The sequence below is a fragment of the Lagopus muta genome, chromosome 2, assembly GCF_023343835.1.
Source record: "Lagopus muta isolate bLagMut1 chromosome 2, bLagMut1 primary, whole genome shotgun sequence".
NCBI lineage: Eukaryota > Metazoa > Chordata > Aves > Galliformes > Phasianidae > Lagopus > Lagopus muta.
Genome location: NC_064434.1, coordinates 5,273,461 through 5,296,706, shown reverse-complemented (window position 1 = coordinate 5,296,706; position 23,246 = coordinate 5,273,461). Strand labels below are relative to the sequence as shown.

The window sequence follows — 23,246 nt, the reverse complement described above, 5'->3', positions numbered from 1 at the left end:
GTACTCTGTGGATCCCAAGCCAATGTGATCTTAGAAAGCTCATCCCCTTGAGTCCAATACATGGCCGTGGACATCCTAACCACTTTCCAGAAGGATAGATCCCTTCTTGTAATTAGAGACACAGAATTGGTTTCCTGAAGTGGATATTTGAAATTCAGCAGCACATATTTTCCTTTCTATAAAACAAGCACAGTAATCTTTATGTGGGCTATTTTAGGAAGGAAAAACACAGCATATGTGTCATATGCTAAATGGATCTACTCAGAAATATATACGTACACGTGCAGAAGTGGATTTATACACGCACTGTTTGCCTACATAAACACAGCCTTCCCACAAAAGGCTGTGAATTCATCTTGCTAAATATTCATTCCTGCTCAGTATGCATGTACAGTGGTTTTGGTACATTCTAAATCTTTTGTTGTTGTTGTTGTTTTTAAATGAGGGGGGAGAAAAGGGAAGGTTGAAAAGCAAAAGAAAGAGTTGTAGTGCAAATACTCAAATAACTGGTGACTACAGTCAGTTTGTTGAACATGGTGGTCCATAAATTTCAGCACGTGACAGCACTTAAAGAAAAGACATCCAAACATGCTGAGAAAATAAATGGAAAATCGGATCCAACTACAAAGGCAAACCACAGGAATGGATGTGCAACAAATGGGTCCCAACACCTCAAACGCACATAAAAAACTGTGTCTGAAGCAAGCTCCTAGAAAGGAGACAAAACCTACCTGATATGGTCTCACTTTATGGTGAATTTCTTGAATTCCAACCTCTCTTGTCCTTACATCACGACACTTGGAAAAGAAAAGGAAAGAAACACAAAGAACAAATACATTAGGCTCTGAAATGCACAGGTTTCCAGCCACCCATTGGGCTCAAAATTAAGCTGAAATAGTATGTAGTTACAAAGATGAATTTGAAATGAAAATGCTCACCAATCTGACCCTAATACACCTTGGAAAGAGGTCTTAATGCTAAAAGGAAAGACATGCTGGTAAAAAAATAACTTCACTAAGCAACCATTATGGATCATGAGGAAATGCACCCTTTGATTCACAACTACTAGGGTATGGAGGGGAAGTCGACATGAACAAAAGAACGGAGAAAGGTTTTGGCATAATTCATTTTTACCCTACATTTGAAAGGTGTAACATTGGCAAATTTATGCTAAGGTGCTAAAGTCTTTAAATAATGCTTTTGCTATTTTCAACAAGCCTATTATTGCTCTTAAATGATCACACGAGAACTGCTGTAGAGGTCCTACCCAAGTCTAATGCTAATCTGGCTTCCACGGTGCATCACAAATGCTTGGGACTAACAAAAGAGAAAATAAAGACAACCAAAATCTTTCTTCCTTTAGAAGTCAGACAGAAGAGGAGAAAAGCCTCCAAGCTCAGTGCTTCTGAGATGGATTATATCTTGCATAAGCTTTTGTACATCTCAGCAGAACCAGTGGAAGCTGAGTAATTTGGCAGCCACTCACATCAGTGAACAGTTGTGACAGCATAAGCAGTCCTACTGCAAAGACCAAAACACGTGCACGTCTTAGCAGGTTTATCCTAACATCCAAAGTGAAGGTTAATCCAACTCTTGTCAGCCAAGCAGTACTTTTACTCAAAGCAGCTGTTTCAAAGGCTTGCTCACTCCACAGGTGCTGCAGCACTTGAAGACAACCTTGGCCACCGGGCTGTAATCATTCTATCAGTGATGAGGCCTCCCTGGCTGCGTACTTACAAAAGCCAGACTTTGAGACAGGAACAGAGCGTGTGAAAATCCAGTTCCCACAGAAATTCAGGATACCCAGCACAAGCATGGCCCTATCTCATGCCTCGTTCTTCTCTGAATGCTTTTGAATTCCATTGTCAACAGAAGATAACTATTTCCCAAATAGCAGGAAAAGAAGCACGGTTGTTATGTTCAATACCTGAAGGGAACCTACAGCCAGGAGGGGAGTAAACTCTTCAAAAGGGCTGACAACAGCAGGACTAGGGGAAATGGTTTTAAGTTGAAGGAGGGAAGATTTAGGTTGGATGTTAGGGGGAAGTTCTTTACTAGGAGAGTGGTTAGGCCCTGGAACGGGCTGCCCAGGGAGGTTGTGGATGCCCCGTCCTTGGACGTGTTTAAGGCCAGGTTGGACGGGGTCCTGGGCAACCTGATCTGAGTGTGTATGTTTGGTGGCCCTGCTAGGCAGGGGGGTTGGAACTACATGATCCTTGGGGTCCCTTCCAACCCGGGTGGTTCTGTGATTCTGTGATTCTGTGGTTGTTATTGTGGGCTACGGTGAAACTGGGATTCACTGGACTACCAGGATGCTAGAGCAGACAAACTCTTCTCTGCTTTATGACTTTTGACTACACAAACAGCACGGTAAGGCTGAACACTTCATGAGGAACCTCAGGACAACATATTCTGGGAAGATGTTCTAAAACTCAGTGTCTCAATCCAACGTTCATGTATCTCCAGTTGCACCCAGTGGCCAAGCACCCTGCACCTCCAGCAAAGCTGCTCATGAGTCCTTTCCAGCATTCACAGACACCAGTTGTGGCGTTGGCATAAACTGATCCCCACCCCTTAAACAAACTCATTAAGCCATATCCCAAAGATGGGATAAGCCAGAACTGCCACAGCCAGCTCAGCTCCGCTAGGGAGCCTACGAATATTGAATTCCCAAAGGTCCTTGCCTTGGCCTTCTCTATTTTTCCAAGCTCAGGGATGAAAGGACAAAGCATATTTATCGCTTTCTCCTCCAATACAAGAAAATCACAACAGTACCTTATATTTCAAGCTGTATTGCAGCAGACTGCTCTCTCACTCCACCAGCTGCAGTGTTTCTGCCTCACTAAATTAAAATCTATAATCATCTGCACAGCAGCAATTTTTTACAGATTTGGTTCTTCTAACAGCGAAGACTGCCAGCTTGACAAGCCCTTAATGGGTCAGCTCCGTTACTGGGCTCAGCTGAGTGCCATAGATCAGATATTCCTGCTTCTCCAGCTGGTCTTGATCAAGTTCAGATGAAATGATGTGGTTTTAGCACCCAACCCAGGAAGGGTTCACTAGTAGCCCTGAAGAGTTCAATTGAAAAGGCTTTGCTGCAGCACGGAGGTTGTCTCCCCTGCCTGGTTTAGAAGTGAAAAGCCAGCAGGAGGGATAGGAGATTTTGTGGCCAGCAAAGCTCTCTGCCAAATCTTGGCCTGCTACTGGAGAGAGATTGTGAGGAATGATTTAAGGAGGAAGTCCAGGGCAGCAGGTTAGGAGAGATTAAGTAGATAAAGAAAGCCCAGCAGGAAGGAAGACACTGCAGTTTATTTGCTGATCTTTTGCACTGCAGCTGCAAGATCCAAGTGAGATGGAAAAGGCAGTAAGGACTATCCACGTTAAACACCAATCATATGGTTCAGCAGCACAAGTTTATGTGGAGCTATTAAGAGATGAAGCTTTTATTGTCGCTTCTTCAGCATCCTTTGTATTTAAGCAAAAAGGATTAAAGGCTACATCTGCAAAAACTGTCATTACTGCACTGTCCCACACCGCTCCTTCACTTGTTTTGTTGTTGTTTTTTTTCCCCCAAACCATTCCATCCCCCATGCCTCAATTGGAATTACACAAAATCTAACTTGCTCAGTAGCCCCAGAAGCACACATGGCCACCCATCTGGATTTGGCTTTCAGTTCCCTCCTCGCAAAGCCAGGTTCTCACTATAGAATAGGTCGCCCCATTCTTGCCTCTTTCCCATTCAGTTGGATGTAGGAATGCCTTAAAAACCTCTCTAAGGAAAGGTGAGACAGAAGGAGGGAGCACTCCGTCACATCACAGATGCATGGAACTGTTGCAATGAGGATCTGCCTCTGCACCAGGACACCAAAGCAATGAAAGCCCTTTGGAACAGTCAGAAGGAGCACAGGGTTTGTGTGATGCTCTGTCTGTCAAGCTGGCTGTCCCAAGAAAAGGCAGAGCCTGGACATAACTTCACTGGAGGTTACAGGACCTGCAAACTGTGGCTGATGACTGGGTTTTGGAGAGAGGTTCAACCAGCAAGCGGTGTCAGAGCAGGCAATGTGGGGTACTGTGAATGCTGACTGCCTCAGCAACCTCCTGAGAAAAATCAAGGCTGAGTACACCTATCAGCCTCTGACTTCAAAGATAAATGCACTTCCTTCTTCCCCTCCTTCTCCCCATCCCTGCTCGTATTTTTATTTGACCTTAGAAATATCAGGAATATCAAGTCTCATTTGTTTGCGCTGAAATGTCTCTTGGAAGATTTGTCTGGCCTCAGACTAAGAGCTTTTCTTCCAATTGTTCAGTCAAGTAAGTGCATGCGTGGGAAAAAGAAATGAAGGAGAAATTCTAATAGCATAAATTAAAAATAAATCCTTTTCTCTAGCTTAAAAGGTTTCCTCCTGTCAAAAAAAAAATAGAATATTACAAACTATTACCAAGAGCCTTCAGAGGTAGGCAAGTTTTAGTCCAGCTTTACTGAAATATCAAGGTGTTTTGTTTTTTTTTTAAAACTGCTGGCAGATTGTTCTAATTCAGCAATAAAACTGGCTCCTATTGTGTATTCTGATCACTTCTTCTCAAACGTGATGTTACTTTGTGTGATGTCACCAAGCAGCTCTGCCCAAATACTGATTGACAAACACCTTACCTGTGTCCCAAGATCTTTCATCCTGGCCAAGGCAAGCTCCCTCAGGTTCCCATGCTCCACTCCAGAGCTCACCAGTGGCATTGGGATGTCTCTGTGTATTAAAGGAAAACAAAACAACCTCAAGCAACTGCATTAGCAGACTTTCACCATAAAGCACCATTATGGTCACCTCGGCCAAGATCCCAAATAGCAGAGCACAGAACTTATCTGAATTACATTTGTTTCAAGTCTTTGGTTGAACAAGAAATAACACAGGGGAAAATTAACTGAAAGCAGGAAGAAAATGGAAGGAGAAAGCTTAGTAAAAAAGACTGAGGACAAAAGTAGGCTTTTACAACCCTGAGAAATAGGTTATTATTTTGCCTTTAGATCTTCACTAAGGGAAAAAAGAAAGATCTTCCAGCCCATGCCTAGCATAGGTCTCAAGATCAGTCACTCTTCATGGCGCCTTCTGCTGAAGATCAGCAATTGGGAACCAGACGGCGTCTTTCTGAGCTCTATGACTGTAAGGGAAAGTTCATCAGAATTACAACATGTTTATATTGGGAAGCTTAAAAGAGAGAGTTCTGTTGAATCGATGATTGGCAGCAAAGTCCAGCCAGAAAGCCCACAGTCTGTCTGTGGGAACATAAATCAGTGGGTCAGCAAATGGCAAGACCCTCTCTTCGAGCTCTCCAAGGGAGGTTCTAAAATGAAATTGGAAAGGAACAGCAGATTTGGCTTCTTCACTGCCTTCACTGTCAGATTGTACTTCTGGGAAACAGAGGATTTATGCAACCAAATAAAGCTGAAAAAGAAGCATGACAATTAATAGGACATCCCAACCATGCTCCCCTTCTGTCTAATGCAGTATTCCACAGCAACTGCAAACCCTTCTTCTTCCCCTTCCTGCTGAAGCTCCACCGTGGCACTTCTGATGAAACACCACCCAACTGCACAACTAAATACTTCTGATCCTCTACAGAGAAACAAGGACTGTACACATGTGAAAGTCTTTCAGTAAGTTATACAGCAGGCTGGTCTTCAAATGTGGCTTATATACATTTCTTGGTCAGTATTCCTCCTCTTGTTCTTTTGAATATTTTCACAGACAAAGAAAAGAACAGAGTATCACAAAAACACGCAGAGAATGGGATGGTTCAGGGAATTGGTAATGTAATTAGCTTAATCCATCTTGGTTCAGTAGTGATTGAAACTCATCACCATCTAGCAGCTGTCTGATGACCTCTGTAAAACGTATTAATTGATCTATTCAGTTCCTTGAGGACTTGCATTCAAATCATTAACAATTACTGGTTTTGGCATCAGCTGTATAAAATGAAAAGGTCTTCAAGGGTCCTAAAGGCTTCATCTTTGTGCTGCTTTAGTTTGCAGAAGTGTGAGACACTTGGCAAGGGGGCAAGAAAAGGAAAATTTTCCAATACCATCAAGAATGCCAACAAAGTGCTTCAGACTCCAGGGATCTCCTCTCATTTCAGCATAGGACCATGCACCCATGACGGTTGGAAAAGACCTCTGAGATCCCCAAGTCCAACAACAACCCAGCCCCCCACCATGCCCACTGCCCACCACGTCCCTCAGTGCCACATCCCCACAGTTCTGGGGATGGTGACCCCACCACCTCCCTTGGGCAGCATCACACTTCGATTTCAGTACAATTTTGTCCAGCATGAGGCTGAGCCCAGGGGTCTTGGGTTCTACTTCCCCATCCTATTTTCCTTGCTATATTCTTCTTATGAAGCAACACGACACATTTCTCACCTCTTACACTCCTGTGCCAAAAGCTGAGGCAAAATACAATTAGCTAACCAGTTCATTTACTCAGTGAGTTTCTTTGAGTAAATACAAAACCACAGAGCCAACACAACATACTTCAAAGAGCTTCAATTAGAGGAAATGAGCACTTCACATTGTGACTAAAGGACACACAAGAGGAGAACAGCATTTTCATCAGGGCATGTTAGATCTACAATGATAATCTAACTAAAACGCCTTTCTTCTAATTATGGAACGACTCCAAGAAGTCAGACTGTATGCATCTCCCCTGGAGGGACACAGATAAAATGCCCTGACATCTTCTAGAACCAAGTCTTTAGCTAAATCCGGAGTGGCATATGAAAGAGTAAATAATCTACCGTAAATAAATGAAAGATTACAAGATAGGGTAACTTGAGCATCTCTCATCTGCCTGCTAGGGAGCAAGCCAGATTAAAATATGAATGTGAAAAATAAGCTTTTTAAGGAAAAGTAAGCAAGAAAGAGGTTTTCTGTCGCCAATTCAAATCAGGGTAGGGCATTTAAATAAATACCCTGGGTGCATCATTAGCACACACATAACAGCCTGTTTTGAACAGACACCAAACTGTTGTCCTAGCAGTTTCAGGACTCGTTCAAATGCTAAACAAACTGAGGGATATGGGGGATTACACCCTGACCCTATTAACATTAGTGTTCCATTTGCCAGAAGCCTCAATGAGGCCTATCTCACCTTCTGTTTTTCTAATATTCTGCATCACTTAGGACACTTGTTAACCAGCTGATTAGAACAGACGGTGGGAGTCCAAGTCCCTTTTTAATCATAGAGCCATTTGAGTTGGAAGAGATCTTTAAAAGTCATCTTGTCCAACTCCCCTGCAATGAACAGGGATATTTTTACTATTCTAAGCCATGACTTGTTGTAGGATCTCAGTTAAGTATTTTATTTTTTCATACCTACATGCCCCCACTGGTCCGGTGAAAATAACATCCACATAAAACACCCAGATTCACTAAAGGAAATATCTCAAGATGTGGTAACTGCTGCTGTCATTTCACACCTCTCCACACAAAGGACTTAGGTGCCAATTGATTTGAGCACAGAACAAACATTAGCTTCACAAACATTCAGGACAAATACAGTATTAAGCATCTCCAACAGTTACGAAGCAGCCACGAAGAAACATTCCCCTCCAACCAGCCATTAGCACTGAGTATGCTACCCCTTTAATTTGGTTTAATGAAACAGAAGGAATTCCACAGTGTTTTCATAGAATCATAGGAAGCTTTGGGTTGGAAGGGACCTCAAAGATGACCTAGATCCAACCCCCTGCTGTGAGCAGGGTTGCCAATCACTAGCTCAGGCTGCCCAGGTCCCCATCCAACCTGGCCTTGAGCACCTGCAGGGATGAAGCATCCCCAGCCTCTCTGGGCAGCAATGGCAGGACCTTACTGCCCTCTGAGTGAAACATTTCCCCTTAACAACCAATCTAAATCTCCTCTCTTTTAGTTTAAAACCATTCCCCTTCATCCTATCACAGCCCTCAGCAAAGCAGTGCTGCGAAGAGGTCACAAACATTTCAGAAATCTGGCTTTGTTCGTTACTGTGCTGCAGAGCCACACAACGACCCTGAAAGCAATTTAGATCAAAGTAATAGATTTTGGACTTTGCACTGGAGGTGTACAGATCTGTAATCCTCAAGAACAAGTTTCAGATAACATGAGCCAGTCAGCAAGGAAACAGTTATTCTGCTGGAGCGTAACAACTGACAGCTGGATGACAGCTGGATGGAGGCTGCTGCTGGTGACTGGAGAGACCCACCGTCAAGCCCAAGGAAACCAGTGTGCCAAGCAGACACTCTTCCAGGCCTGTGTTCTTCACAGGAAGATCTGCTAGGCAGCAAACTCCTGCAGCCCTCTAAGAACAAAGCCATTTGTTTCAGACACGCGCTATGGTAACAGCATCAGGAACAAATGGGACACTCTGTCTATGCCGGAATCCACCAGGGAGAGGAAGACAGACATGCAGAGAGAAAAAAGACAGAAGTTTGTCTTTAATAATGCCTCTGTGACTGACATGAAAAGCCTGAGGCAACAACAAGTAGATGTTTCCTATAAGACATGTTTTGCCTTCTTCATTAGTACCACATCCTTTAGAGATTGGCTGCAGCCACTAGTTTCATCCACGTCTCTGTTAATAGACTGCTGGATTCACCACCATGCTTATCAACCCAATCAAGCTTTGCTACATTCATACTTTCTCCTATTCCTCTTTGGTAACTTTGCAAAGCTGCTCCAGAATCTCATTCCTTTGGTTGACAGGAAATTCCCAGCTCCCTGCCTTGCTATTTCCTATTTTGTTCTGTGCTCAAATCAATTTTCCCATTTCTTATAGTGATATTTTCCTTCTCTTATAGGTTTGCAGAGATTTTCTGTTTGCATCTGTCCTTCAGACAAAGAACTGACGTGCCCCTGCAGTTCATTTTCTTGAAGATGGGGATTATTTCAGATAAGGTCCTATGAAAGTCTGTCTGCATTAATATAAAAAGGCATCCTAAAAGAATGCTTTTCCAAGCTGCGGTCAACAGTGGCTTATTTATATCACAGACCAAGACACCAGAAACTTCCTCCTCTGGCTGCCCAGATAGCAGTGGATGCCCCATCCCTGGAGACACCCAAGGTCAGGCAGGATGGGGCTCTGAGCAACTGGTGGATCTGTGGGTGCTCCTGTTCACTGCAAGAGAGTGAGACCAGGTGGCCTTTAAGGGACCCTTCCAATTCAAACTGTTCTATGGTTTTGATACAAAAAGAGCCAGGCACTGGCACTGCCTGCAGCTCATATAGCTGTAAGCCAGCAGAGCACTGTTTGCACATGCAGAACCAGGTTAAGTACTCTATAGCCTCCCTTCCTAATATTAGACACGTATGATGTAACAGAAGAAAAATAATCCAAGAAGGGCCCCACACTGAAAACACAGCGCTAGGACAAGTAGCACCTATTGCCTCGGGAAGCGAGGCTTCTGAATGGAAATAACAGCACCATTGTAATATACTTATGAAAACCCTGCAACACCCATGGGGAGAGACAGGAAGTCTTTAGAGCCAAAAAAAAATGAAATGTCTTGTAGCTCCTGTAATAAATATAGGAAACTTCGCCCACAGCCAAGAGGCAATTATCCATCACTATCATTAGAGTACTACGTGTGCCACATCCTATGCTCATCTGACTGGCAGTGAAAATGGGGCCTCCAGAAATCTTGAAGTTTATGGGTGCATTAGAGAGGCAGTTCAGTTTAAACAGCTTCTCATTCTATATGGCCTTTCCCATTCTGAATAGATAGGAAGCAGTTTAAAAATCTTTAGTGCATTAACGATTACGACTGAAAAATACTAACAGGCTGAGTCAGATCTTGCTGTAATTAAAGTCAGAATCCCTCCAAGTGCAATAAATCAATACACAAAGCCCACCACAGAAAATTACCTCTGAACACGGTACACACGCGTCCACGGTGGGACCAGAGCCAGGATTCTGGCCACGAGATCAACAAGGGTGCTAGGGGGGTAGCTCTTGTATCTGCCCGTCTTCCAGAGCTCGTACAGCCCGGTGCCGCGGATCACCAGCGTTGGGTAGAGCTTCATGCCATCAGGGCGAAAAGCTGGGTTCTCAAAGAACTCCTGCAAACGTGGAAGGAAAGTGTGAGTCAGAGAGAAGCAAACGACATTTCCTGGGGCTTCGGTGCCCCAGCAAATTTCACGACAGGCTCTGCAGAACACGGTTGTAAGTGTGTGACTGAGGGATGACAGACTTGCACTGAATTCCCAGCATTTAACAGTTTCCAGCGTTTTTAGAAATAAAAGTATACCATAGATTTAAAGCAAAAGTCGCTAAAGGAAAAAATCCACATGATAATGCAATGAATCAAGTCTTTGCTTCACTGCTACCTTTCAGCATGAATTCAATAGATACTGCTCCATTTATTGTAACAGACTCTGCTCAGAATTAGAACAATAGCAATGAGCGTACTTATCTTCAATCTCAGCAGGCCACATTTACAGATTAATCAATGTGTCTGGGACACATCATTTGAATAGCAATGAAGAAAAACAGATTTATTCTACAATGATGTTCTGAACAATCCCAGAGAATAGGAGGACAAACTGTATCTCCTGCTAACGCCTATGACCAAATTCCAGCATAAAGATGCAAACTGAACAACGCTAGCTTACACTCCAAAGCAAGTGCTGTGGGCTTTTTTTCAAATTAAACCTCAGTAACAGCAATTAAAATCACTTAAAAATGGCAATAATAACAATAATAAAAAGAAAAGACAATCATAGAATCGCCTAGGTTGCAAAGGAGCACAGTGCTCATCCAGTTCCAATCCCCTGCTGTGTGCAGGTCACCAACCAGCAGCCCAGGCTGCCCAGAGCCACATCCAGCCTGGCCTTGAATGCCTGCAGGGATGGGGCATCCACAGCCTCCTTGGGCAACCTGTGCCAGTGCCTCACCACCCTCTGGGGGAAAAACTTCCTCCTAAGATCCAACCTAAACCTCCCCTGTCTCAGTTTAAAACCATTCCCCCTTGTCCTATCACCATCCACCCTCCAACAACAGGCAAGGAATTCTGAACCAAGCATTAAGCAGCCTTAAGAGATGGCATGGCCCTTTCTAACAGCAGCTACAAGCACTGGATTAGACTACTGCACATTTGAAATCTACAGCTCGATCCCTCTATAGCACAGTGTTCTTACTGTAACAAAAGGAAATTCAAGTTCTTTAAGCTGAGCTGACAGCTGGCTGTACTGCCCTGTGCTAGTCTTGGTGTTGACTGCCACTCAGCTCCAGAGCCCCATCACAGTGGGGCAGTGCCCCAGCCCAACCTGGAGACTTTGGAAGGTTTCCTGCTGCTGATGGGAGTAAAGCCCTGATGCTGGAAGCAAATGCCATCAGCAGCCTTAGCCATTGGTACACACCCAGACAGACACATGGGCACCACCAAGGCATCAGCTCCAGAAATAAACAAGCTGGGGAACATGGGATGAGCCCACACTGCTGTCACAAAATTATAGAGCTGTCAAATCCTGCCTTTCTCCTCCAAAAGTATCCAAGGTGGGAGCCAAAGGCTGACAGAAGCAGACGAGTGCAGACCCCTGCGCTACAGTGCTCACCCTGGAGCACGTGTGGGTATCATAGAGGTTAAAAGGCTGGAGTGCACCTTTTGCCACAACTCTTTGTGCACTCTGTATAACACTCCTCTTTCTTGTAAGCACGTTCTTACACCATTTCCTGGTGGTGAGCAGGCAAATCATCTGGCCAGCCCTGTCAATCTGTCATCATCTCTGACACAGACGATGCACTGGGGGCACTGGGCTTCCCCCCGCCCTGCCATCTGCAGCTCCCAGCCAGGATGACTCACCTGCCCAACCTGAGAGAGCCAGCATGTGTTTTGGGCAGAGCTTTACTCTTGTTTTAGCAATGGCCAGGGCTGACAGAGCAGCCTATTGAGCAACAGAGGCGATGTCAGAAACAAAATCTGTGCTCATGATGACAACAGCATGTCCGCTTAATGCACTCCTCCAAAGTGGCCCCTTGGCCCTGAGGGGTCAGCTCAAGGTTACAGGTGGATATTGCTGGCTGAGAAGGCGGCCATCCATTCCCATCTGAGCAGCCTGAGCTGGGGCCTGATTTAGTGGGTCACAACCCTGCCCATGGAGGGGGCTTGGAATTGGATGATCTTCAAGTCCCTTGCAACCCAAGCCACTGTACAATTCTGTGAATCCAAAAGGATGGATTTCTGTGGGTGGTTAGAGGTGCTCTAGCATAAAAGAAAGCAACTGTGACAGAACGAATGAGACAATCTTGTACAGAGTGACTGCTCTAATGAGAGGAGTAATGTGGCCAAGCAGCACTGAAGAAGAGCAAGACATTACAGTAAGAAGGCAATGATGCTTCCACAATGAGCCACGGGAAGGTAAATACGCCACTCCAGCAAGGAAAAAAGCTTCCAGTGAGGCTGTGCATTATTATTTGCAACAACACTGAACTGAATGCAAAAGCATCTGTGATTCACCAGTCAGAATATTTAAAACAGTCGCTGATTTACATTGCAGATTAAAGGCAAACGCACCAACACAAAGCTGAAGTTAAAATCACCCAGCAAGGTCAAAGTTAAGGTTTCCAATCACAGCATGAATTTTGCCACTTCCTACATACTGCTTATTTTATGTCAATGCATTATGTGAGCTGATAATGCTACTTTGTATTTCAGTAACATTGACATTAAAATAGTGACAGTATTCCATATTTATTTCTTAAACTATTTCTCAATGTATTCATCAAGTTGAACTTATGAAATAATCTCGAAAACACAGCAAAGCAGTGTCTCCTTCCTTCCTAAAACCCTTTTTTTCAGTGGTAAACTTTAATAGGTTTCTGTAAATCCCAACATTTAAAGACTTCACCTTTTCCCATTTGTAAACAGTTCTGATTAAGTCTCCCATGAAACAAAGGAACTATAAAATGCCAACACATTCAAAGCTTTACTAGTAACTGTAGCCTTTCCTTTATTTTAATTACACACCCTAAAAAGTGTCTTCAACTGAACACATAGAAGTGCTCAGAACAGCTTCCAGCTATAATATCTTAAAACCCTCAGACAAAATTTGTTCCAGAGATTGCCATCCAAAGACCTCTGGAGTCCAGAGGAGGGCTTCCATCAGACCCAGCAAGCACACAATCATGACTTGATCCACATCTGCTAACGCACTGTGATGCAAGAGGTTAAAGAAGACCTGGGGAGAAAGGAGCCCTGTCTATTTCCAGTCTTTTCCAACCACTTGGGGACGTGGCAGAGCGCTCTCACTTGAATATTCCAAATGGAAACACAAACAGCTTCAAAGCCACTGAACTCATTTTCTCTGAACTTCACGTTTTCTCCCCTCTAGCTAAAGACTAAGCCAAGGAGCACTTAACACTTCTCCTATAATGAAGATGGATGCTAGAGTCAAATTTAAAATGTGTGTGCAAAGACAGGATGGGAGGGATTATCACTGTGTTTTCAGAAATGTATGCATATAGAAATTAAGATCAGCCAAAACTTTTAAACCTGGAGGTGCACAAACGTAGATGTTTTCATACCCTAAAATAACATCCCTTGTAACATTGCCCTATTTATGCAGTGTTAGAGGAAAGTTAAGCACTCTTCCTCAACAAATAATGTAAGCAGAATTCAGATGTTTTTGTGCTTCACCTGAGCTCCATTAAACGTACTTTCCTGGTAGGAACAGCTGCTCTACGAATTACAAACAATGAATCTTAATAAGAACCCATCAGCACACATTCAGCCTACAAGGTTATACAAGTGAGCTGCTAACATGTTTTATGAGAACGGTAATTGATTTTACTAGCACACACCTTTGTTGAAAAAAGTTCCCTGTTATTAAAGCTAACGGCATCTGTAGGATCCATTCATCCAGCACCTCATAAACTCCCTGCCACTATGAGTAATCAGGGCCCAATGAGTGTAAAGTTAGTCATTTAGATGCCAAGAAGCCACTGATTTTTCCATCAAGGCACACATATCAAAGCACGATGGAATTCTTTTGTTCAACTGCCATCAATTGCTTTGAGCATCAAAAATTGCACACGCTGTAATTGTTGTCCAGCACCGCTGACATTAAAAAGTAAAGTCAATGTAATGCTAACCTGAGCCCCAGAATAGCTCAGAATATGAGATGGGATAAGGAGATGAAGACCTGTGCTCAAATATTTCACTTCCAAACGCATTTGCAGCAAGCTTTTAAAATTACAGACCTGTCATTCCATCATGTATCTGTTCACAGCGGCAACAGAAAGGTCAAACAATTTGGAACCATAATCAGACCACGCAGTGGTTCGGTCTCATTTTCAAGTTTGGTCATAGCACACAGCAGCCAATATTAAAAGACAGCATCTTGGTGTTTTGATCTGATTGTATCGCGCTGAGCACAGGGAAATTAGAAACGTTCATCTGAAAAGACCCAAAAGCCGCAGTTCTTCCCCTTGGTCCGAAAACATAATGTTCCTTTTCTTTACGGGATTGCATTTCACCTTCTTACAAAACATTCAGTTGCCACCTTTAATCTTCCTGCTCTCAAGACGTTCAACTGTAGTAGGAGATAGGATACAGGATGAGTGAAGCAATTTTTGTTAAGCGATTCAGAAAAAAAGTCAGGATTTGTTAAAAATAAAGGTCACCAAAACCTATTTTTTAATGACTGCCCACTAGAAATCACGTGCCTCTCAGACTAATTCCATAAACACATTTGAGATTGTTCCTTTAGCATAGTCCCTGTATTAAGCAGATGATTAAATTCACGCCCGTCTGCATTAAGATGAACATTATCTTCACTCTCCATATTACAGCACTCCTTATCTCCACCAGCTGTATTATTTATAACTATGAATAGTGGTAACACTTGAAAGCTACTGCGTTGAGTGACACTTCCAACTCTACAGGGAGCGAACAATCACTTAGTAGTTTAATTATATGCATTAATAGAAGCTCGTGGCTCAAAAATGTGGCTTCGTTTTAACTTGAGATTTGCATTTTCCCCTCTCTCTTGTAAATGCTGGTCTAATTAAAACGTAATGATAGGATCTGCATTCACTGACACTTATAATGGCCTACTGACCGAGAAGTAGAGACCAAGCAGTGCCTTTTTACTGCACGCTGGAATAGGCTGCTATTATGTAAGTTGGTTGCTCTGAAAGTAATGCCTCCTATTTATTTCTGTGGAAACTACAACTGACACAAAGAGCACAATAACATCATTTGATAGAGCAAATTCTCATCTACAATATGCTATTTTTCAACACGGTCACCACCATTAGCTCTGTTTTTTGCCAGTGATTAACAGATTTTCACCATGTTTGTCAAAACGACACTATCTGCACATGACTGTCCAGAGCATGGCTTCATCACTTCACATCATTGTCATAACTGTTGAAATACACATGGTGTATTTCATGTGACTGTGCTCACATCAACTGTTTGGTCTCCATAAATGTTCACGAGTGTCGATATATGCCAGTGGGTGCAATTTTTTTGCCATGGAAGAATTCGATTCCACGCCTTTGCTCCATACATACTTCCATGTCAGATGCCATACTGTCAGATTGCCTCTCTGCTGTCACCTGTCACACAGCAACAAGACTTAAAGGAGTTCTGATGGGAAAGTTCAGTCCCTGCTGCCATACCATCAACATCCGCCATTGCTGCTAAGAAAGTTATAGGTATTCTGGAGCAGCTCTGCTGAGAGGAGAGCTGAGAAAGCTGGGTCTGCTCAGCCTGAAGCAGGAATCCCACCATGGCCATAAATCCCTACAGGAGGCGCAAAGGGACAGAGCTGGGCTCAGGGCACAACCTGGAGCCATCAGCAGCACTGCTGTGCTGGGTGGATGTCAGAGCCCTGGCACAGGGATCAGAGAGCTGTGGGGGCTCCTCCTGGGGGAATCTCCCACAGCCCCTGGCCGTGCTGCTGGGCACCCTGCTCTGGGTGGCACTGCTGAGGCTAGGGGGGTCTAGAGGGACAGAAAGGTGCCTCCAGCCCCAATCATGCCATAACTCTGCACATACCTTCTGTGCTAAATCAGCCAAGCCTATGTGGACACAAAGACAATGCAAAACATACGGTACCAATAAGGCAGATCAGTCTGCTTCAAAAGAGAAAAGCAAATGCTCTAGTATTTCACCTATGGCAAGTTGGAGCTTGTTCTGCTGACTGTGCACACCCACACTTCACGGTATCTTTAACAGACACTTATCTTAAATACATATAATTAAAATACAATTGAAATATTTTTCTAATATAACCTTGGGAATTTCCAAACTTGCCTTGGGTTTATATAAAGATGGCATGCAGAAATTACACGTGCCGAATCACAGAACCACGGAACAGCAGAGGTTGGAAGGGATGTCTGGAGATGCCCCCAGTCCAACCTTCTGTGAAAACAGATTCCCTACAGGTTGCACAGGAAAACATCCAGGCAGGTTTTGAATATCTCCAGAAGGAAATGTGAGACCTGTGAGGTACAGGTACATCCTCAGAGAGAATGGACGAGAGAATGGACATCAAACAGTTCCTCAGGGGCTTGACTCCATGCTGCAACTAGCAAGCCCTCTTGTTGCATCAGTGATGCCTGATGCAAACACAGCACCACGTGGCAACATTTTTAATTAATCTCCCCTCAACCATGTACACTGACATACACATAAATGCAGATAAATACGATAATGAATCCCTATAAAACTGATTCAAAGGGAGACAGGCCAAAAGCTGAATGAAACCACGTCACTTGCCCTTGATGTCCGCGCCATGACAAAACCTACAGATGTGGCCGTGGGGCCACATCTAAAGGTTCTAAAGCTGATGATCCTGACTTTCAGCTCTCCGGAGGGCAGCTGTAAAGCATTCTGTAATGAAAAGAACAAAAACCATTTTCCTGTTGATTGTTATAATTTTCCTGCCTATTGACAGCTATGTAATAAAATCTTTTTCTGTTCCTGACATATTCAAGCTGTCAAATTTCACCATATCGTATGTAAAATATGATTTTTGGGAACTGCTAAGCCAAGAAAACAGTGTCGTAACGCCCAACGTATCTGCTACAAAAGGTCAGTCCTGTGACTATGACTAACACCTTCCTTAGCTCTCCTGTCTGCCAATTTCTTCAAGAATGGTACATATTAGCACCCGAAGAAAAAAGCACATTGCAGTACAGTAGCAAATTTCTTGCACATTCATTTTGCTAGTCTTTGAATTCCTACAGGTACAGGCTCACAATATTAAAGAATTTTATCAGCAGCACATCACAGAGGACCCTGATATCTCACTCTGAACTATCACAATAGCTCAGGTTGAATGTACATTTTAGTTGCCACTGAAAAGAATAACCTGCATGCCTATCTGAGGTTGTTCTGTAACATCATACATAGACTTTGAGTTCCAAATCAGAAAAGTGGGTGTGCCAGCCAACGTCCAGAGAAAACACCATAAAAGATGTTGTAATTCACCCTTCAGAGTGCAGAAAGCTCTTATTCCTTCACCTCCCCTGATAGCTTCAAAAACACAATCTACACAGAGTCATTCAGGTTGGAAAAGACCTCTGAGATCCCCAAGTCCAATCCCAGCCCACCCCACTGTGCCCACTGCCAATGTCCCTCAGTGCCACATCCCCATGGCTCTGCAACACCTCCGGGTGACCCCACCACCTCCCTGGGCAGCTGTGCCACTGCAGCACTGCTCTTCCTGAGAAGAAACGTTTCCTAATATCCTATCTCATATTGGTTGGGTATTTCAAAGGGAACTTTTCCAGCAGTGCCTAACACAAGTCAGACACACATTCAGTATCAGTAAGCAAGCATTATCACATTAAACATGGAAACAAATGACTCTTGCTTGGAGTGCAACATCGCAGTGATAGTGGAGACAAACTAATTTACAGAAGCATTTAGTCCACAGACGAGATGTTGTCTTCAGTAAGTTATATACCAACACTGTGAACCTCAGTATCATAAATACCCTAATTCTACACACAGCACAACGAACTGCTGCTGCCAGGTGAACAAGGAACCTGACTTGTCATCCTGTACCTCCCACAGTCACTTTTATCCCTGGTTTGGATCTACAGGTTGCCTCCTGTCCAACGCTCTGCTGGATAGTCGCTCTCTGCATGATCCTCATCTATGACAGTCCCAGGCACTGCAATACAACTCAATAATAAAAGAGACATTTAACATTTGGAAGATGCCTTGGGCGTCAACAGCACGACCTTGGAGCATGGCTTTGACTCCTGAACACAGTACCTACGTGAACACCAGACAGGTCTCTCCAGATTGTGCTCAGCACACCGAGCAGCCCCATCTGCTCCATCTTGCAGGTGCTCCAAGTGACTCTCCATTTATTACGCAGTTTTGGAGAAACCCATGAGAATACCTCAATCAATTTGCTGTGAAGTTTCACCTTCACTTTTACCAAGCACAGGACTCTGGTCTTCACGTTTCTGGGAGGGTCAGCTTTCCCCTAGGGCTAAGTACAGGAAATAAAGCATTTTTCATTGTCTTAAATTAGTACACAAGTTTTGCAACACAGATCACTTTAAAGAATGTCTCCTACCCGAAAAACCATTGAGACCAGCAACTCTACAGTGTTTTTGACAATCTAATTCTCCTTCATTAGAACTCTCCTTCCCATAAAAAGCATCAATACAACCATGTGCTCTCTCCCACCGCACGCAGCCCTACAAAACGTTCTCTCTGTTAGAATGTTCACAGCAAAACCATTCTGTTTTTCCAGTATGCTTCAGAGAAAAGAAAAAACTGAATCCTTCAGGATTTAACTGGGACCTCATGCTTTACCCACCCTGGTGGTATGCTTGCTGCTGCCGAGTTGTGCTGAAATACATATTTTACTGAACGATGCTCTGTTTGCCCAAATGACTGGAAAATCTGCACTCCCTACTCAAGACACATCGTGTTATGCATTCCTTTCCATTTGGCTTTATGTTCCCAGACATATGCTCGTTATCGACTTCAGCAGCAAGGGGCCTTAGCGAAAGAGCCCCAGAAAACAACTGCAGCATGCTGGCTTGAAAACCACCGCTTGCACAGACAGAGCAACTGCGTGAGCCTACGCAATCCACAGTTGTTGGGGGATTGTTAATTGCCAAAATGATCTTTTAGTTTGAGTAGAAAAAAGGTCTCATCTGCACCTTCATATTTAGCGGAAGCTTTTTCTGAATGGGAAGCTATTATAAAGATAGCAGTGGTTATTATCATAACTTTAACGGCCAGCACGCTGCAGGAAATTGTGTGTGTGGACAAAATACTAATTCAGAAAGACAAAGGAAGCAATCTGAGACCCATAATAAGTGTGGCTTTTCCCCACACACTTGCAGCTGATCGTATTCATACAAAGGTATAACAGCACACGCTGTTTGTGTGCAGTGCAATGCAATGTGGTTGCAATCCTCAGCCTCTGCATTTGGCAGTTTGGGACATACATGTAACATGTGTGTCCCCAGCTGATGCAGAAGAGAAGAACCCAGTCGTACTACTCAGCTGGTTCTGCTCCTGCACGTCCTCACACAGAATGCTGCAGCTTTACCTCTCATTTTTCCCTTGTTTTGCACATAACCAAAGAGCAAAACCTGGTGTGTTTCAGAGGCAGCGTACCCAGAGCTGCTGCAAACACACCCAGCAAGCAAACGAAAGATGCTTCCACACAGACACTGAGAAGAAGAGTAAGCTTTATGCACACAATTTGACCATCTGCAGAAGCAGGCACACACTGGGCCTTTCTCTGGGTATTTTATCCACAGAAATATCAGTGCAATTATCTGTGACAACAGCTTCTAAACATAGCCTGTTCCTTACTACCACGATTCCCATTAACATAAAAATGACCACAGTGTTGGCCATCGCTCGTGGAGCTAGAGCTGGTTCCGAAGCATTTAGCAAACCTCCAGGAGAAGCTCCAGGAGCTGCTTCAGAAGGGCTGATCGTTAAACAGCTCCTAATCTGTTTCTGCAAATGTGCCCATGAAAAAAAAACACCAAACAGAAGAAGTTTCGGAGATAACGCTGGCTACCTGCCAGTAGTGGTGCTTCAATGAGATGCTTAGTAGGAATTGAAAGGAAAATCATTTACCCCACTAAACATTTCAGAGCTATATTTAAAAACACAGATAATTGTCTTCCCAAATGAGTAAAAAGAAAGAAAAAAAAAAATCAATTGATATCAGCAGCCTAACTATTTTTTTTATTACAGTTATTAAAAGCTCCTGATAGAGCTGTAATATATTACCTTCATTATGAATTTCAGCTCCTCAATAAAAATGAAAACCCTCAGGAAAAACATCTCCTTATTTACAACTAAAGGTGATACAACAGTATTTAAAGTTTTACAACACCGAATAGATCAGAATGAGAAGGAACAACCATTGCCTTACTTGGCCATTATTTTCCTCCCTGACATTCAACACAGCAAAATGAGGCTGCAGCCTCCTGCTTACTGAAGCTCAGATGCATCGGGCACTTCACTAAAATTAGTCTATTTCTGAGAAGTGCTTATTTAGCAAATCCTTTAGGAAAAAAAAATGCAGCCCGACACATGACTGTAAGAAAAGGATGATTTTTTATAATTCAATGATTACGTTTTATTTAAAGACTGCAAGAATGGCTCTAGCGAATGGAAGCAAATCCCTTCAGTCTGATGTTCATCCCCAGCACTGAGCAGTAACGGGCCCTCCCTGTGCTTTGACCCTCATATTTTTATTTAGATGAGATGCTGGATGGAAAGAATGAAGTCAAAAGGCTTCCTCAAGGATTTCCTCAATGAAAAAAACAGTTTCTCAGCAAGGAGGGACCAACATTACGTTTCTGGCCAGCATCTCCCAACCTTATGCAATGCATGTCTTCAGAGCTGGAACATTCTGCCAGTGACTTGCTGTGACATCTCTCACTCTTGAAATTTCTCGTCTCAGGTTGGATATTAAGAACAATTTCTTCTCCAAAAGAGCAGTGCTGCAGTGGCACAGCTGCCCAGGAGGTGGTGGGGTCACCAAACCTGGAGGTGTTCCAGAACCATGGGGATGTGGCACTGAGGGACGTGGGCATTGGTGGGGAGGGGTTGGGGTTGGACTCGGGGATCTGAGAGGTCTTTTCTAACCTTAACGATTCTATGATTCTACAATCTTCTAGTCCTCCTCCCTGTTCTTCTCCTTTACACAGGCCCTTAAAGTCATTTGAGATGGGCTTACAGCCATCTCTCACAAAGCATCAAGAGGAACCACAACAGCAAACCGTGCCTTGGCACAGGTCATTGACAAAATGAAGGCAAACACTGCAACACATCCTACACTAACAAATGTTACTACCTTAGCAGTATTTATTATACAGCAGATACAGTTTGTTGGTTATACTATTGTCTCTCAGTGACTCTGCAGATACAGAACAAGGAATTAGCAACAGTATACTGGGAATTCTTCAGCCTCCCAAAGTTTCTGCTTCAATCCTGAAGTTCTGCTTGGTAGCCCCGTTGGCAAGTGTGATTCATGAATCCTCCCAACCATTTACCCCTAGAGTCACCTCATCTCTCTCGTGCTACAAGAGCAGAGCTGAGTGTTTATCGTGTTCCACAGAATGAGGTGTCTGCTCTGGTAACAATTCCATTATTCCCGCTGAGCCCTTGATTTATTCTAGCTATTATTCTAATTATTTTCTCCGACCACCTGCTACGTGAGGCACTGCAAAGCAGTCTTATCTGTTCTGCTTGCATTTGCCAACAGTGAGCAGCGCAGTGTGCGTGTGGCTGCGTGTGCACGCATGTGGGCACACTACCTCCCTTCCTGGCACAAGGACACGGGTGGTGGGAGGAAGCAGAGCATGCTGCCTCCTGCAGCATCTTCCTGTGCTTGGAACGCAGTGAGAAGACATGAAGTGGAAAGGAAATCCTCTGAGGCTATAAAAAGAATCAATGGTAATGGGGGGAAAAAAGGAATAAGGGGGAAGGAGGGGTGGAGAAGCACAACATAGCTGAGACAGGGAGCGGGAGCATCCACTCTGGTTAAAAAGAAAAAAGAACGCAATAATTTTCATAATGAAGGCAGACAGAAAGCCACCCACCTGCTACTCACTGTCAAACAGAGAATATGTGCATACAAGGCAGATCTACTATATTGACTCCTATCCATAAATTACAGCTCTAAATAATTATGAATATGCTTTCCAGGAATACAGTTGCTATATTGCTGTACACAAACAAAACTTTGATATGCCAGCAAAAGAGTAACGGACCTCGCTGCTGGGTGCAAGCAGCAGGTTACACTTCCAGATCAATAGGTCGTGAGGGACAGAAGCAATGTTACTCCTGACACCATAATTGCCTGTTCAACTTGAAGAAGCACCCAGTATTTTTAGTACGCAGTCAGCACAATCAGCAAGTTATTATCTTCCCAAGAGAAACCTCTATCCCTAATATATCAACTGGTTATGAAGGCAGTGTTTAGACCTTCTAAAGTCATCTCGGTTCCCTTTTGCCCTACTTTTTCCTGCTCTGAAAAGCACACGCCTAGAAAAGAAGTTAGCATCACAGCAAATAAATTTCTAGACCTAGTTAGAAATACCACACAAGCAAAAATCTGTAGGGATCCTTGACAAGGTACAGCTGCCTTTGTCCCTCCAAAATTACAGTATCTTATAGCAAGATAAAGATTTTTGTGAAGCAGAGGATTAAGCAATCCCAAACTGTCACACAGCGCCACTCTACTGAAGAGCAGCTCACAACTCTTGCAGGAACGCAACAGATGCTCTCCATTTGGTTCCCCTCTTTGTGATCACAGCATTTTTTATGCAATAGAAGTGTCCAAATATTTACCAGCAGGAGCTAACATTTATACAGCACAGCATAAAAATAAGGTGTTTTTAACAACTCGAAACTATGACATAGAATGTTGGGGTAGGAAATAGAGAATGTATTCTTCCCTGGGGATTTAGCCAGATAGAAGGAACTACAGTCTGCTGGGCACTTCTCTTACGTTTGCCAGTGCAGGGAAAAACAAAAGAAAACAAATGGTTCTTTTCTGTTAAGACAAAAGATCTTTCAAAAAGAAGTTATAAAACACTTAAGACAGGTTGAGAAGCACCGAGAATTTGAAACAGAAAACATGCCTGCTTTACCACTCCATCTGGAAACATGTCACAGTGATCCACAACCTCTCCTCTCTCGTCTGCTGCAGCTTCATTTTGTGAAGCACACAGTGATCACCTTGCTGGGCACCCACCTCACAGCTGCCTCTTTCA

At 43.6% G+C, this 23,246-nt stretch overlaps 1 protein-coding gene across 2 annotated transcripts in view; it reads right to left on the bottom strand.

Annotated features, from left to right (window-relative positions):
* ELP3 (elongator acetyltransferase complex subunit 3) overlaps nucleotides 1-23,246 on the bottom strand; it is an 85,647-nt gene that overhangs the window by 28,221 nt on the left and 34,180 nt on the right. For both annotated transcript variants that reach the window (XM_048937362.1, XM_048937363.1), the window contains exons 10-12: nucleotides 9,888-10,081; nucleotides 4,652-4,742; nucleotides 732-797 (exon numbers count right to left, since the gene is read on the bottom strand). In XM_048937362.1, coding sequence (XP_048793319.1) covers nucleotides 732-797; nucleotides 4,652-4,742; nucleotides 9,888-10,081 — 351 coding nt within the window. The remainder of the gene's footprint in view (nucleotides 1-731; nucleotides 798-4,651; nucleotides 4,743-9,887; nucleotides 10,082-23,246) is intronic.